At 34.8% G+C, this 16,386-nt stretch overlaps 2 protein-coding genes across 2 annotated transcripts in view; both read left to right on the plus strand.

Moving 5' to 3' along the window:
- LOC106718974 overlaps positions 1-16,386 on the plus strand; it is a 47,565-nt gene that overhangs the window by 9,226 nt on the left and 21,953 nt on the right. Inside the window, exons 2-3 of the mRNA XM_045686756.1 lie at positions 11,429-11,523; positions 13,064-13,151. Coding sequence (XP_045542712.1) covers positions 11,456-11,523; positions 13,064-13,151 — 156 coding nt within the window. The 5' untranslated portion in view covers positions 11,429-11,455. The remainder of the gene's footprint in view (positions 1-11,428; positions 11,524-13,063; positions 13,152-16,386) is intronic.
- LOC123723607 lies at positions 3,970-5,148 on the plus strand. Its single transcript, XM_045686755.1, has one exon. The coding sequence runs from the start codon at positions 3,970-3,972 to the stop codon at positions 5,050-5,052; it is 1,083 nt and encodes a 360-aa protein (XP_045542711.1). The 3' UTR covers positions 5,053-5,148.

A 16,386-nucleotide genomic window follows, 5' to 3' on the forward strand; every position in this document is an offset into this window, starting at 1 on the left:
GAACACCCCTAATAGTATTGAAGATAAGTCGGCATGTGTTGAACAGTGCCATCTGGTGTGAGGCGCGCGTCATCAATCTAATGCCGCAGATGTCGGGGCTGTGCTTTGTTTTGCAGTGTCATGACACGCGCAGCCCCTGTGGACGAAATGGATCACACAGAGGGAGTTGACCTTTTTACCTTACAAAGTAAAAATAATGTAGATATTAGAACGTACCGTAGATAGAATCATCGACATTTTCAACTTCAACCAACTTAATCAACTTAAATGAAACATAAAAAAAAGATACAATGAAAAAAAATCATTGTTTATAACGTTTTAACGTTTAAAAATGCATGCATCAGTTACATAAATTTACTGCGTTTGCAATCTTGTGCCGCATTCTATTTAATTTACGTCGCATCAGCCGCCCGTTTTTACGCGGGCACGAGTCCTTTTACGCTGCGTAAGTGCCGCTAAAAACAGCACAAGATATCGCTAGAGACGCGAGCGTGTCCTGTCCTGGCTCCTATCGCAGCAAGTGAGCGAGAGCCGTAATTGAGCTACGGATCGAATGAGTGAGCTTAAACACCAATAAAAAATGAACTAGCTGTTTTTATCACTCGTTCACTCGCTACCCAAGTCTAGCCGACAGTCATGTTGAAAAGCACCTTTACTTAGACCATCGTCGTGCAGTTTGCACGGTGTTCTTGCTATTTGGCTTTAAATGGATTGCACACGCTCTGTCGAGATTTACCGCAATTGTTTTTTGTTCTTGTTATGTTGGTAACGCTACACTGCAAAGGAAAAATAAAGTTGAAGCGCAGTAGTTACATTTTTGTATATCGTCGTCGTGGGCAGTGTTGCACATACGAAAATATTTTATTTTATAGCGACTCATTATTCTTTTTCTATAGCAATTTCACCGCGTCTCCGTCCGTAGTAAAAAAAATTAATAAGGATATGAAAAATAGATAGTAGTCGATCCTCAGATCTATAGAATATGCATATAAAATTTCATATAAATCGGTCAAGTCGTTTTGGAGGAGTATGGTAACTAACATTATGACATGAGAATGTTATATATAAGAGAAAAGTAGTTTCTTATTTTTTTTTTTGGTTCAAACCCTAATGCGTGCATAAACGTAATAATATTCAAAGAGCCACGCTACCATTGTTATTAGAAACAGGTTGAAAGCAATCGACGTTCAGCGTTTAACTGTAGAGTATCTGTTTAAAACAAATCAAAGGGATCGTCGGCGGGATCGAATGCCTCTCCATTATCTTTGCTACATAATAACAGGCTTTGGTTGGAGAGCGCGGCGCCGCGGGGCACACCTATAGCAAGACGGTTAACGTACACATTTTGTCCGGAAACCATTGCCTCGTCTCCACGCTGACAAGTTTTGTTACTTCTATTTATTTACAATAAACTATTGTAGTACAAGTAATTATGTCTAATATGATATCTACTATACTTTATACATAGGAACAAAACATTATAGAGCAAGAGCCCGTGAACCCCAGACCTTCGTTATTTTATAAAAGCTGAAAGTTTGTCAGCGCATGCTCCCAACACAGGTAAGAACGATGGACTATTATGAAGTTTGGGTTACCGTGGCTTTGGCAGGTAAACGGTACTAAAGGTGTGTAAAATACCGATCTAAATTCATCAAATAATAAAGTGTGATTTTTTGGTATTACCTTCAGAATATTATTAAAAATCACGTTATTGATTGCCAGACACTTAACATCGTGGCAACCCCTTGCCAGACACCCCTAATGTTCATGAAATTATAATTCTACTTATGTTATAGTATAAAAGCTGATTTTTATATATAATACTTAGGTAATAATTAGATGATGTTTCCTCATCAGCCAGACATTTTTGATAGTTCCAACCCCTTGCCAGACAATGATGTAGGGTCGCTGTAGGAGCGAGCGCGAGACAGTATATGTATGGTGGGTGCGAGTGAGATGGCGAGATAGGTCTATCGCGATCCCTCAATAACAGATTATAAAAAAAAACCAAATAAATAATACTCAAAAATTTAATTAAAAACATATTAATAACATTACAAGTTATTATAGAGCAAGAGCCCGTGAACCCCAGACCTTCATTATTAGTAGTAGTAAAAGTAGTATCCATTTCAATGGAATTCTCTGCATATATTCTCTCCAATGAATCAGTATATAATTCATGTAAATGAATCAATAAATGACAGCGGCCATTGTTGATAATATCTTCTTCTATGATGCTACAAATTTCATTGAAAGATTCTTGGTGGTACTCTCGATAATGATGCCAATCACTTTTAACAGATATTTTCGCCAATGAAGATATTTTATTATTAAACTGAATTGAAATGAATGAATTGAAATGAATTGAATGAAATGTCTCTTTTTTTATTGCAAAATAAACAAATTTTTTTACTTATATCAACACTGGTATCACTTTGAATCGAACTATTTACTTCTGTGGTTGCATTAGCATTTTCACTCACTTCTTCAAGTCCGCGAATGTCCACAGCTGCCTGGGAAGGTTGAAGTTCTGTTGATTGAGAAGCTGAAGGTGGATGTGATACAGTTAACTCAGACAAATGCGATGAACCTGGTATTGAATCGTCTGTTGATATATTTACGTCTTTAGATGGCTCTTTTTCTTGCTCTGTTTCAACAGTCTTTTTAGAATTTTTAGGTTCTGGGGTAAAATATTTTTTCATCAGTCATAAGTCATAAGTCATTTTAATCAGTATAAGTAAAAAAATTTGTTTATTTTGCAATAAAAAAAAGAGACAAGTGAGATCAAAAATGCTTCCACTCCATGAAGGTGATAAAAACCAATTTCAGTCTCGTATAATGTCTAGCATTGAAAATCAAAAAGAGTATAATGAGTTGTTAAGTAGATTGGAAAGTATTGCAAGTCCGAAAATATACTGTCACACTGACTGTAGGATTCAGTTTAATAATAAAATATCTTCATTGGCGAAAATATCTGTTAAAAGTGATTGGCATCATTATCGAGAGTACCACCAAGAATCTTTCAATGAAATTTGTAGCATCATAGAAGAAGATATTATCAACAATGGCCGCTGTCATTTATTGATTCATTTACATGAATTATATACTGATTCATTGGAGAGAATATATGCAGAGAATTCCATTGAAATGGATACTACTTTTACTACTACTAATAATGAAGGTCTGGGGTTCACGGGCTCTTGCTCTATAATAACTTGTAATGTTATTAATATGTTTTTAATTAAATTTTTGAGTATTATTTATTTGGTTTTTTTTTTATAATCTGTTATTGAGGGATCGCGATAGACCTATCTCGCCATCTCACTCGCACCCACCATACATATACTGTCTCGCGCTCGCTCCTACAGCGACCCTACATCATTGTCTGGCAAGGGGTTGGAACTATCAAAAATGTCTGGCTGATGAGGAAACATCATCTAATTATTACCTAAGTATTATATATAAAAATCAGCTTTTATACTATAACATAAGTAGAATTATAATTTCATGAACATTAGGGGTGTCTGGCAAGGGGTTGCCACGATGTTAAGTGTCTGGCAATTAATAACCTGATTTTTAATAATATTCTGAAGGTAATACCAAAAAATCACACTTTATTATTTGATGAATTTAGATCGGTATTTTACACACCTTTAGTACCGTTTACCTGCTAAAGCCACGGTAACCCAAACTTCATAATAGTCCATCGTTCTTACCTGTGTTGGGAGCATGCGCTGACAAACTTTCAGCTTTTATAAAATAACGAAGGTCTGGGGTTCACGGGCTCTTAGACTATTAAGTTTGCATCGAAACAACTCTGTCAAAGATTAGGAAAGAGGTTTTTTACAAAAGAATATATTCAAACACAAAAATCGAACACTATATTTTCATTCGCGCGCGAGACTTCGCTTTGTTAACACGTCCAACGAATCGATTTCTACAAGTACCCTTTTTTTTTTTATAATTTAAATGAGTGAGTGTGGTGATGATGATGATGAAATCAATGAAATTATCAATCGGTATAATTCTAGTGAAAGTCCGATGGAAGTAGCCCAAGCTGAAAACATGTCAACAGAGAAGAGAAAACACAGTGATTCCAGTACAGATAATTGTGCCGACGGTTTTGTGACTGTATCTAAGAGAAAAAGTAAAAACCAAAAGAAAGAGACTTCTGACAATGTTAACATAGAAATTATTCCGAATATACCAAGTTCCGTACAAGCTGAGGAGTATTACGAGGTTTGCATTTCGTCCTTACAATGTCTACCTAAACAAATAGCAATGGCTAAACTACTTAAATCTAATAATATCCAGAATATTTTACAAATACGATACAAAAACCCATATAAAGTTTTGATTAAATTCACAAATAAGAAAGACGCTGAATCATTGATTACGTGTAAACAAATATCTGAACTAGGCGGTAACTGCCGTCTGACAAGTGAATGCAATCTATGTTATGGTGTGATTAAAGGCATTGATTTAGTGATTGAAGAGAAAGAAATTTTAGAAAATCTAAAATCGTCTTGTGAAATTATTTCTATGAAAAGACTTAAGAGATTAGATTCAAATGGAAAATGGATAGATAGCGAGACTTTTAAGGTGGTCTTCAAAAGTGATAAACTACCTCCATACGTTTATGGATATGGATGTAGGTTCAAGGTTGACTCATTCCACTTTCCTGTAACACAATGTTCTGGATGTTGGAAATTTGGACACCAGGTAAAATTCTGCCCAAACAAAAACATTAGATGCCCAAAATGTGGAGACAAACATGAAAATTGTTTAACGGAGGCATATACATGTATTAACTGCAAAGGTGCTCACATGGCTCTCGATAAATCCTGCCCAATATTCCTTAAAGAAAAAAAGATTCGGAACATAATGAGCCGTCGAAATGTTATGTATAGAGAAGCCTTAAATATATACCTTAGGGAGAAGAAAATATGTTATACAGAGGAAATAACTCCAACCATAAATTTAAACAACGGAAGTAATACTCTTAAAAATCATACAGAGATGTACTCCTTTCTGACAGCAGCGAAGAAATAGATGCAGTGGTAGAAAGCGAAGATCAATACAGCATTAACAGGCAATCCAAGGTTGGAAAAAAAAACAAGAATAAACAAAAAAAGACTAAACGTGATGACCAAAATCATGTAGACATGGAGAATATACCCATGACAAGTGGAGTAACAAAAAATAAAAAGGTATTAAGAACGGAAACCAATAGGAATGTAGAAGAAGATCAACAAAAAGAGAATGAGTCCAAAGTTGGAAAGATATTTAAAAAGGTAAAGAACATAATTTTATCTACAGAGAATACAGAAGAAAAGATATTAGAAATACTAAAAGTGATATTCCAAGAGATGAAAAAAGTTTTCATAAGTTTTATTACGGAAGAAGGTATGATAAACAAACTTTTAAGCGTTTATAATGGATAGATTTCTCAAAGACTTTAAAATAAACCTATTGCAATGGAATTCACAAAGTTTTAGGCCTAAGTTGGTATCTTTTGAAGCTCTTTTAATACATGAGAAAATTCACATTGCAATGTTAAGCGAAACTTGGCTATTAGAAGATTCAATAATTGCTCTCAAAGACTATAATATCTTTAGAAAAGATAGACGTGATTCATATGGCGGAGTAGCTGTAATAGTCCATAAATCAGTTAAAGCACAACAATGCCCAATCACTACGACTAACACAGGTATAGAAATCATTCATGTTAAAATTTTGAACTGCAAAATTATCGAAAATGTTATTTCTATTTACTGTCCATCTTCAGTTAGAACCACTCCCCATGATTGGTATAGACTTTTTGCCTCGCTTCCAAATAAATGTGTGATAGGAGGTGACTTTAATGGTCACCACACGAGCTGGTCTTACAAAACGGATGTTAGGGGCACTCAGCTTTTTGATAGCTCTTTGGAAAGGGGATTTGTATCCATTAACAATGGAGAACATACTAGAATTAGACTTGTTAATGGTGTTCTCCAAAAATCCTCACCGGATATTACATTCGTATCTGCAGACATTTCTGTATACTTTGATTGGTCTGTAACAAATGAAAGTTTAGGTAGTGATCATTTAATAATTAAGATAAGTGCAAAAACTGGTAACACTGTAGTCGTCATTCAAAAAAGAAATTTTAAAAAAGCTGATTGGAGTTCATACCGTAAATCTCTAATTGACCAGTTTGAAAATCAAGACAGTTTAAGTAATAGTGATGTCCAAACAGCTTATAACTATTTTGAAAGTGAAATTAATAAGGCTGCCAACAAATTTATACCGCTTTCAAAAATCTGCACTGACCCTGAAAAAAAGTTTAAACCAAAAATATATTGGAACGAATCCCTGTCAAAACTCGTAGCCCAACGCAGGTTAGCTTTAAAAAAAATTAGGAAAAACCCAACCCCTTTAAATTTAACCATCTTCCAAGAAAAAGTGTCTGAAACTGCCAAGGCTATCAAAAACGCTAAGAATAAAAGTTGGAAAAAGTTTTGTGATAGTATTGATGAAAACACTACGAGTTCTATGTTGTGGAATAAGATGCGTTGGATTAAAGGTATAAGTTCACAAAAGCAATACCCGTCAGAAGAAAAATTATCTGAACTTCTGCACAGTCTTGCCTCTGATTCAGTTCTTCCCAATACGCCTACATTTAAATCGACTAATGTAACTTTAGAGTCTAAATTCACTATCTACGAATTAGAAAACAACCTGAAAAAAAAAGACACCTCACCCGGAAATGACAATATATCTTATTCTATGATTTATAACCTTCCTGAGCCAGCTAAGCATTTCTTGTTAAATTTGTATAATTCTATTTTCTCGTCCGGATGTATACCTACTCAATGGCGTGCCGTGAAAATTATACCGATACCAAAATCGGGCAACAAGGATAAATTAAGACCTATATCTCTTATTTCGTGTATTTGTAAAATATTTCATGCTATGATTACCAAAAGATTAGAATGGTATATAGAGCACAATAATATTCTATCCAATCACACCCTCGGTTTTCGAAAATCCAAGTCTTGTATAGATTGTATAGCACGTTTAGTTTCTCATATTCAAATTGGTTTCTCTAAAAATATTCCAACATTAGCGTGCTTCATTGATATTGAAAACGCTTATAATAATGTTCCTGTTGATATATTAGTTAAAATTCTTGATGAACTTAAAGTTGGGGCACAATTTTGTAAATATATTTGGGCATTCTTAACACAAAGAAACTTATCAGTAAACTGTCAAGTAACTAAGGTATCAATAAATAGGTGGACTCATAGAGGGCTTGCCCAAGGCGACCCAATGTCTCCTTTGCTATTCAACATAATTATTTCCGGATTACATATTCCGTCAGAACATTCTACCTTATGTCAGTATGCAGATGATTTTGTAGTTTACTCGTCTTCCAAGAATCTCAATGATTGCAAATTACACATTCAAAATTCCTTGAAAAACCTAGCAATTTCACTTCAAAAATTAGGGTTGGAAATTTCCGTTGAAAAATCAAAATGTATGATATTTAGCAGAGGGATAAGGCGACAAGAAATTAGGTTAGAAGTTAGTGGTAACAGAATATCTCCTGTAGATAACTACAAATATTTAGGCATGTGGATGGATAGAACATTGAAATGGTCAACACACATTAAAGAAATCTGCCAAAAAGTAATAAAATATATAAATATACTAAAAGTTTTGTCTGGATCGGGTTGGGGTATCCACCCGCAACATTTACGTAAATTGTACTTAGCACTTGTGAGAAGTAGATTGGATTTTGGCTGTTTTCTATATGATTCAAGCGCTAATAGTAATATTTCTAAATTAGATAAAATTCAAAATCAAGCTATGCGCATTATTGGTGGATTTATCAAAACAACACCCATCCATGTAATGGAAAGTGAGTTATGCATAGTACCATTATTTTTAAGAAGAAAAATGTTAGGATATAAGTATTGCTTAAAATGTAAATCGACATCTAATAACACTACAATTGAACTACTATGTAAATTAAGCAATTTGTGCCAGTTAAGCTATTGGAGAAAAAAAAGAAACCTCTTTTAGTTGTAATTTACGATGAAATCAAAACAATTAGAACATACTTTTCAGAACAACTTCCTTTGTTTTGTCTAAATACATGGGTATCTAGTATTAACCAAACACATGTAATAAAACCTTTTTTAGATTGTTTGAATAATGCTAAAAGATTCCAGGAGATTAACTCATTAAGATCAAATGTTGAAACAGAGCTAAATAATAAATACGCGGAATGGCAGAAAATGTATACTGATGGCTCTAAAGGTTCAAATAGTTTAGGTGCAGCTTACTCGTATCCATGTTTAGAACAAAAATGTTTATTAAAAACTAGCTTTTACCCGCGACTCCGTCCGCGCGGAATAAGAAATAGAAAACGGGATAAAAATTATCCTATGTCCGTTTCCTGGTTCTAAGCTACCTGCCCACCATTTTTCAGTCAAATCGATTCAGCCGTTCTTGAGTTATAAATAGTGTAACTAACACGACTTTCTTTTATATATATAGATTTTAAATCCCGTCACAATAATGTCTGCAGAAATGGTTGCTATACTAGAAGCTTTGAAATATGCGAATGATATTAACTTAGTAAAAGTAGTCATTATAACCGATAGCAGAAGTGCGCTTCAACACATTGCTCGATGCACCTCTGGAGTCAGAGGAGTATCGATAGCATATTCCATTCTAGATGAAATTTTAAAATTTCAAACAAGTAACCGAAGCGTAGTACTTCAATGGGCACCTTCACATATCGGTTTAAAAGGCAATGAAACAGTAGACACTTTAGCCAAACTGGCAGTTTCAGAAGGAACAGAGTATGACATACTCCCAGATCACTCTGAAGTATTGTCCCACTATAAAAGATTATGTTTTACACTTTGGCAAGAACATTATGATCGCAGGTCAAAGGAGAAGGGTATCTGGTACAAAACCATCCAGAGTCGACCACCTCAAATCCCTTGGTTTGACAGGTGTCGTTTAGGCAGGTCATTGGTTGTTTTAACTCTTCGCCTTCGTTCTGGACATATACCGTGTGCCAAGTTTGCTTTTCTAATGAAAATAATTCAATCACCTAACTGTGAATCATGCGGCGTGATCCAAGATGTGCAACACGTACTTGCTGAGTGTTTCGTGAACGAAGAGGAGAGAAAAGAATTATTTAGAAAGCACAATTTGTCGAGACTCAATGTTGGCGAACTTCTGTGTGCCTTGGCCCAACCATTGTCGGACCTAGCAGACGGAGTCCGCAGCATGGTGTTAAAGGCCTTATAAAATTGTAAATACTTTTTCTTGTTATCATTATTTGCTTTTATTTGTTGTTGTTATTTTCTTGTAAATGTATGTGTAATGATATTGTAAGTTGTTTCCTATGGGACTGACATGTTCATATGAACCAAAGTCCCTATAAAAATAAAGAGAAAAAAAAAAAAAAACACTATATTTTTTCTAATTTATATTGTCTATTGTTTACTTTTTTAAATATGTGCAAAACTATATAGTCTGAATTGGATCGTAAAGATGAAAAAGTGTTTGATTTTAGTTAATTCAACATGCTCTATTAACTATTACCTGAAAAAAAAAAAGATTTAGGTGTACTAGGTACTAGGTTTATACAAATATGCTGAGAATGTAAATGTGGGGTCTTAGGCACCTGCAATTATAGACACTTTACAAATATTCTTCTTAATTTCCATACTTACTTCATCCTTTCTATATAACCAAAAATACTTTGGTAAAATTCTCGCACGCTAGAGAAAAAAACTTAAAAAAAGCAATGGGCATAATAATACACCCAAAACGTGCGCGGCCGCTAACTGTAAGATAATGAGACGTAGTTATCTCTCCCTTGAAAAAAACTTGTCTTAAGTCATTTCCGAAAAAATATTGGTACATAATAGCATACACAGTTAATGGTTAAGAGTACCTACTGACATCTGGTCATACGGTATTAGGTTTGAATCCGCCACTCGACAAAGAAGTAACTTTGCACAAGCTTAAAGCTTAGTTAAATAGGAAAGAAATGTACCTTAGTAGTTTATTTCAATTATTTCTTTTTTTTTTTTTTGTAAAAAAATAAATTATATCCAGCAAATGAGCGATCACCGAGTTCGATTGATTTTGTTCAATTTACGCAAGTAAAAAACAGTATTATTGCGTAAACTAACCCGCAGACTTGATAACAAAATGTACTTACTGTAAATTTTACTTAACTAATTATTCAAAAAATACATTAAAACTAAAAACAGTTAAGTTGGTTTGAAGTAGATATAAAATATAAAGCTTGAGCTTTTAATAGTGACATTTTAACTTAAATTAACTATGTATAAGGCAAACACCAAAGAAAACAAGTTCAAATATTTGTGCGTCACTGTAAACAGTAGCAATGGCAAGCAACAGTAGCAAGGTCTTATCGTTCACTTTGTATTGATTACATCGACAACAATAGAGGCGAGTTACAAAAGCGGTGTCACAACGCGACAGGCGATAGGCGCTTATGTAGCACGTGACAACACCCCACCTACGGCTCGGATATACAACAATAACTGCAGCATAAAATAGAAATTAAACATGTTAACATACTAGCTGTCTCCCACGACTCCATCCGCGGGGAATTAAAAAAAAAGCTTAATAAGTAGCTTATATATTCTTCCAGACTATGTTCTATATCCATGCCAAATTTCATTCAGATCCGTTGAGCCGTTCTGGTGTTACCTTCAAACAAACATCCATCCATCCATCTTAACATTCGGATTTATAATATTAGTAAGATTTAATTCATTAATTTATGCGTAAACATCAAGGTTTACAGCAAAAAACTATTAAGGAACCAATAGGTACTAGCTAATAGACTAAAATAGGAACTGTGAAACATTATTTTTAAAAGCTTAAGTTAAATCATGTTAAAGAATTTCTTATGACTTGCTTCGTCTTCATAAGAGTTCTTCAAAGTAAAAAAAATAAGAAAACTATTTTAAAATCACGAAAATCCTAGTTAAGCTAGCAAAAAGAGATACGACAATAAAATATTACGATACGAAAATACAATAAGAAATTAAAAGTATTTTTTTTCGTAATAAAGCGGTGTCAATTTGTGCACTCGACTTGCAAAATATTTAACAGCAATCCGATACTCGTTGGGATCCGAATCAAATGTAATTCTATCCAAAAAGATTGGGACAATGCATCAATTTACAAATGACATGGTGAAGGTTGCCAGCAATCATTGCAAATATCGTATTTCATAATTACGAAAGATAAATCTCTTGTAGTACTTATTTGTTGTTTGGTAGGTAAAAGCGTGCGTACCTTACCTTACCTCTTTATTATATTAGTAAAGAAATATAAATATAGATAAGCAAAATAGTAAATATTGTGTGTTTGGTTGTAGGACAGATGCGCGGCGTATGCGAGCGCGATGTCCGCGGTGATGAGCACGCTGTCCATGATCAGCGGCGGCCGGCGCGCGCACCGCAAGCTGGCCAGGTAACACGCACACATCACACACTAAATTTTTCATTAGTAACCACACGAAAACATATCATAGTTTGAAAGTCGGTTTTTATTGAGAGCATTCCCGTTCAAGTTTTTTTACACAAAGAAAAAACTTCAATCTTTTTCGTTGTTATACTTATTCATTTGTTTATTTTAATAATTTTTGTACGAATAATATAATTATTTACTTATATTTGTAAAAAACGAACTTTACTTTTTACAAATTAAATTGTTATTTACCGTTATTGTTAGTCACACGAGATTAATAACAGCTAAGCCTTGTCTCAAGCATGTTCTTTGACAATGCGCTGAGAAATAAATTCGTGTATAGTTTTTCCATAGCCTTAATTACAATTAAATTCTTATATTGACAACAATGGTTTGCGTTTCGAGGCAGATAATCAGTAACAATTCTCTCACTATACACAATTGATATTGTTTAACACTAGCTAGCGCCTGACTGCAGTTGCCCAACGCCAACGACACTACAGTCTATTAATCAGCAACACACAAAAACGATAACAAAAACCTAACATTACAGATATATTCGAATAATACACACAAACAGCTAAAAATTGCAGTATCTTTGAATATTACCAAGATAATAAAATAAAAGTAGAAGCTATTGCAAGACCCGTGTTTTTATTCACTTAATACACATCCACTGTTATCAGAAGTTTTAATCCTTTGGGTGCACAACAAAGCTTTCAACTATGATGGTAAATAAACGCTCAAGTTTGATCATACTATTTACCCACTTATTCACATCTCTTGACGCCCTCGATCATTGTAAAGCCGCTTTAAGTTGTCATAAAGCGCTTAAAGCGTAGTTATCATTGGGATTATCGAGTGGTCTGGAATTTTTAAGGGCCTTTTACGGCTTAATGCCAATTATCAGATACAGCGCTGCGCTGTGTGGCCATTTCAAACGTGGCCGATAAATCATTACCTTAAGCTATATCGATTGAAAAAGTAAAGGACAGTTAGCTTTTTTTAGGTAAAGTAGTAAAAGGGGTTTTTTATTGTTCATGCGTAACAACGCGAAAGTTGTTACTGAAAATTCCAATTCCAAAATTGATTCCATTGTTTACACGTAAAAGTGCTTGCGACTAACGCTAATTAAACGATTCACCCACCCGATCTTTTCATTTTATTTCGGGGCTTTTTTGGGATCTTGTACAATTATTAAAAGCCAACAATACTTAAGTGTTCGAACTTGTAACATTCGATCACTAGTAGATAATAAAAATTGTCTTAAAGTTCCTTTGCAATTTCTCTATATATAATTAAAACGAAGCCGAGATAGAAACGCAACCGCGAGGCGCGTATGTGTCGCACTCTAGTGAGCGCGGCCGACACGCTACACACATCGCGGCCGCAACACGACATGAATTACATTCTTATTAGGACAAGATTTAACAACAGATAAACTAGCAGAAGGTTAAGAGAAATAGAAGACATCATTTTAAAGTTCAAAACTTATTTTAGTTATTCATTAACAAATAATAATGTTTTTGTGTGTGAATAATAGTTCGCGGAAGTCTGGGCAGCTGTCGGATGCCGGCGACGACCGCAGGAGCCAGCAGGAGCTCAACAACAAGCAGCGCTCCGCCTCTCTGGTAAGTGTACAAACCAACTAGGCCATAAGTAAGCAGCAACCTAAAAGTTAACATTACACGCAGCGAAATACGAGGTCTTAGGTTCGAAACTAAATCACTATTACAAGTCAATGAAAATAAAACCACACGAAATGAAAATAAAACTTTGACGGTAATCTATTTTTCGATTAAGTATATTCTGTATTCTTGATTTGAAACAAGAATGTTTTAATTGCACCTACGACCGGAAGAATCATAACGTTTGAGTGTGGGAAGATCTCGTTTGTTCCGAGCAAACGGCGTCGGTGTCGGCGCCGCGTCTGCCAGGGGATGTGGGGGGATGGGATCAACCGCCTACAAAATACTCACCATTCTAGTCGAATAAACACGCAATAATTTTGTTTAAATCACCGCGATAAATGATCGCATAAAACATATAATGCAACAATTGTTTTATAATATAAACAGCTTAATTATCTAGTCCAATCTTGTTGTGGTCGAGCGCAGTCTGCGACACCGTAGATATTAGATCTCATACCCTGACCTGATCGTATCTACCTGTCCGACCTCACACCTCGGTTGGACAGGGCGAGGACAAGTGAGTGGACTAAACAGTAAATTGATACATTTCATAAAATATCAAACGTTGTATATAACTGAAAATATATTAAAAGATTTTATTGATTCATCTCCCACTCTGTACATTATTTAGCTTCTATTCCTTTACTCAAGTAGTAGTACTCAAGGGCAGTAGACAATAACCCTCCAGAAGTAAGAAAATACTATATTGCTACCTTTAATGTTAGATCGTTAGCTAACGAAACTAGATTAATAGAACTAGAACAAGCAATATCTCAAATAAAGTGGGATATTATTGGCTTATCTGAAACAAGACGTGAAGGTAATACCATTGAGGACAGAGGTCAACACCGGCTTTATTGCTACGGGACTAAAAGTGGCCAAAAAGGAGTAGGTTTCCTTGTCAAAAAACAGAAACACATAACAATAAAAAACTTTACCGGCTTTTCAGACAGAGTAGCTACAATAGAGGTTGATCTTCACGATAAGTCTTTTACTATTCTACAAGTTTACGCGCCTACAATAAAAGCAAGCGATAACGAAATACAACAGTTCTATGACACTATTGACAAAGCACTTGCAGAAAACATACAGAATATAATATTTCTTGGAGACATGAACGCAAAAATAGGGGAACCAAAGTATGAAGAAAACATAGTTATGGGGAAATATGGGTATGGTAAAAGAAACAGCAGAGGAGAGTGTTTTATTAAATTTTGTTTAAAGCACAAACTAAAAATTGTAAACACAATGTTTAAAAAGCCATACAAATTAAGATGGACATGGCAAGCACCCAACGAATATACTAAAAATGAGATAGATTTTATAGCGACAAATAAACCTAAATTAATTGAAAACATAAACGTCATTACCTCTCTTAAACACCCAAGTGATCATCGTCTTGTACGCGCAACATTAAATATAAAATCTTCAAAAAAATCACGATCGACTTATGGCAAACCTAATGTAAAGTATATAGATTATAAAAAGTTTAGAAATGAATTACTGAAATACGAGTACAAAGATAACCAATCAATCCAAACAAAGTACAATGATTTAGAACAAAATATTATTAGAAGCTCCAAAATTTCCTGTATCACAAAAAGTAAAGAAGAAAGCAACCACGTCATAACGCCGGAAATAATTCAATTACAAGAACAAAGACAAATGTTAAAAAATAAAACTAACAAAACAAAAGAAGAAAAACACTTACTTAGCAAATTATACAGAATAATACACAAAAAAATAAAAAATAACCTCTACCAATACAAAATTAGAGTCATAGAAGACCACTTGAAAAACACAGGAGCTGTAAAAAAAGCGTACAAACATCTATCAAGATCAAAACAAGTTATAAGTCAACTTCAAGATACAGCTGGTCTCATAAGCACGAGTAGACAAAACCTGTTGCAAATTGCCACCGACTTCTACAGAAAACTATATGAGAAATCGGATGACTGCCACACAGAGAGCAACTACCGCCTTGCTGTTAACAGAGAACCAGTGCCGCAATTTATTAAAAGCGAGATAGAATGTTCGATAAGAAATCTTAAAACCGGTAAAAGTCCAGGAACCGATGGCATAACCAATGAAATGATCATCGCGGGCATAGACGTCCTGACCACTCCGCTTACCAAAATATTTAACGACATTCTGGAATCTAAAACGATACCGCAGCAATGGACGAGCTCTGAAATCACACTTATATTTAAGAAAGGAGATCCTAAACTAATAGCAAACTACAGACCTATAAGTTTAATGTCGTGCTTGTACAAAGTTTTTGCAACAACACTACTAAGGCGAGTAACAAAAATAGTAGACGAGAACCAATCACTCGAGCAGGCCGGCTTTATACGCGGTTTCTCTACGGTGGATCATATTTACACATTAAAAATCGTTATAGAAAAATACTGCGAATATGACAAACCTCTATATAATGCATTCATTGATTATAGCAAAGCTTTTGACTCAATATTACACGAGTCAATATGGCAGGCGCTAGCGGAACAAGGTGTAAATGAGGACTACATAAAATTAATTAAAGAAATATACCGTGCAAGCACAGCTACTATAAAGCTAGAAGGTCAAGGACCAACCTTTAAAGTGGAAAAAGGGGTAAGACAAGGCGACCCTCTCTCTCCAAAATTATTTATAGCGGTTTTGGAATTTGTTTTTAGAAGATTGAACTGGTCAAATAAAGGATTAAATATCAATGGTCGATACTTAAGTCACTTAAGATTTGCTGACGACATAATATTATTCTCTGAAACCGCTGAAGAATTAGAATACATGATAAAATCACTCGCCGCACAGAGTAGATTGGTAGGACTGAAGATTAACGAAAGCAAAACTAAGGTTATGACAAACAGGGAGCAAATACAGATCACTGTGGATAACACACCGTTAGAATACGTTGAAGACTATATCTACCTTGGACATTTAGTTTCCTTCAAGTCGAGTATTGATGTCGAGTGAAAGATGAACGATGGACAAAAATAATAACCAACTGGCTGCCAATCGATCACAAAAGAAGGAAAGGAAGGCCATATCAACGGTGGTGCGACGATATAGCCAAAGTAGCGGGTCACTGCTGGACAAGGCTGACGACTGACAGGACAACGTGGAGTACTCTGGAGGAGGCTTTTACCGCGCAAGGCGGCCCTTATACGGAACATGA

Source organism: Papilio machaon, chromosome 4 (assembly GCF_912999745.1).
Source record: "Papilio machaon chromosome 4, ilPapMach1.1, whole genome shotgun sequence".
Taxonomy (NCBI): Eukaryota; Metazoa; Arthropoda; class Insecta; order Lepidoptera; family Papilionidae; genus Papilio; species Papilio machaon.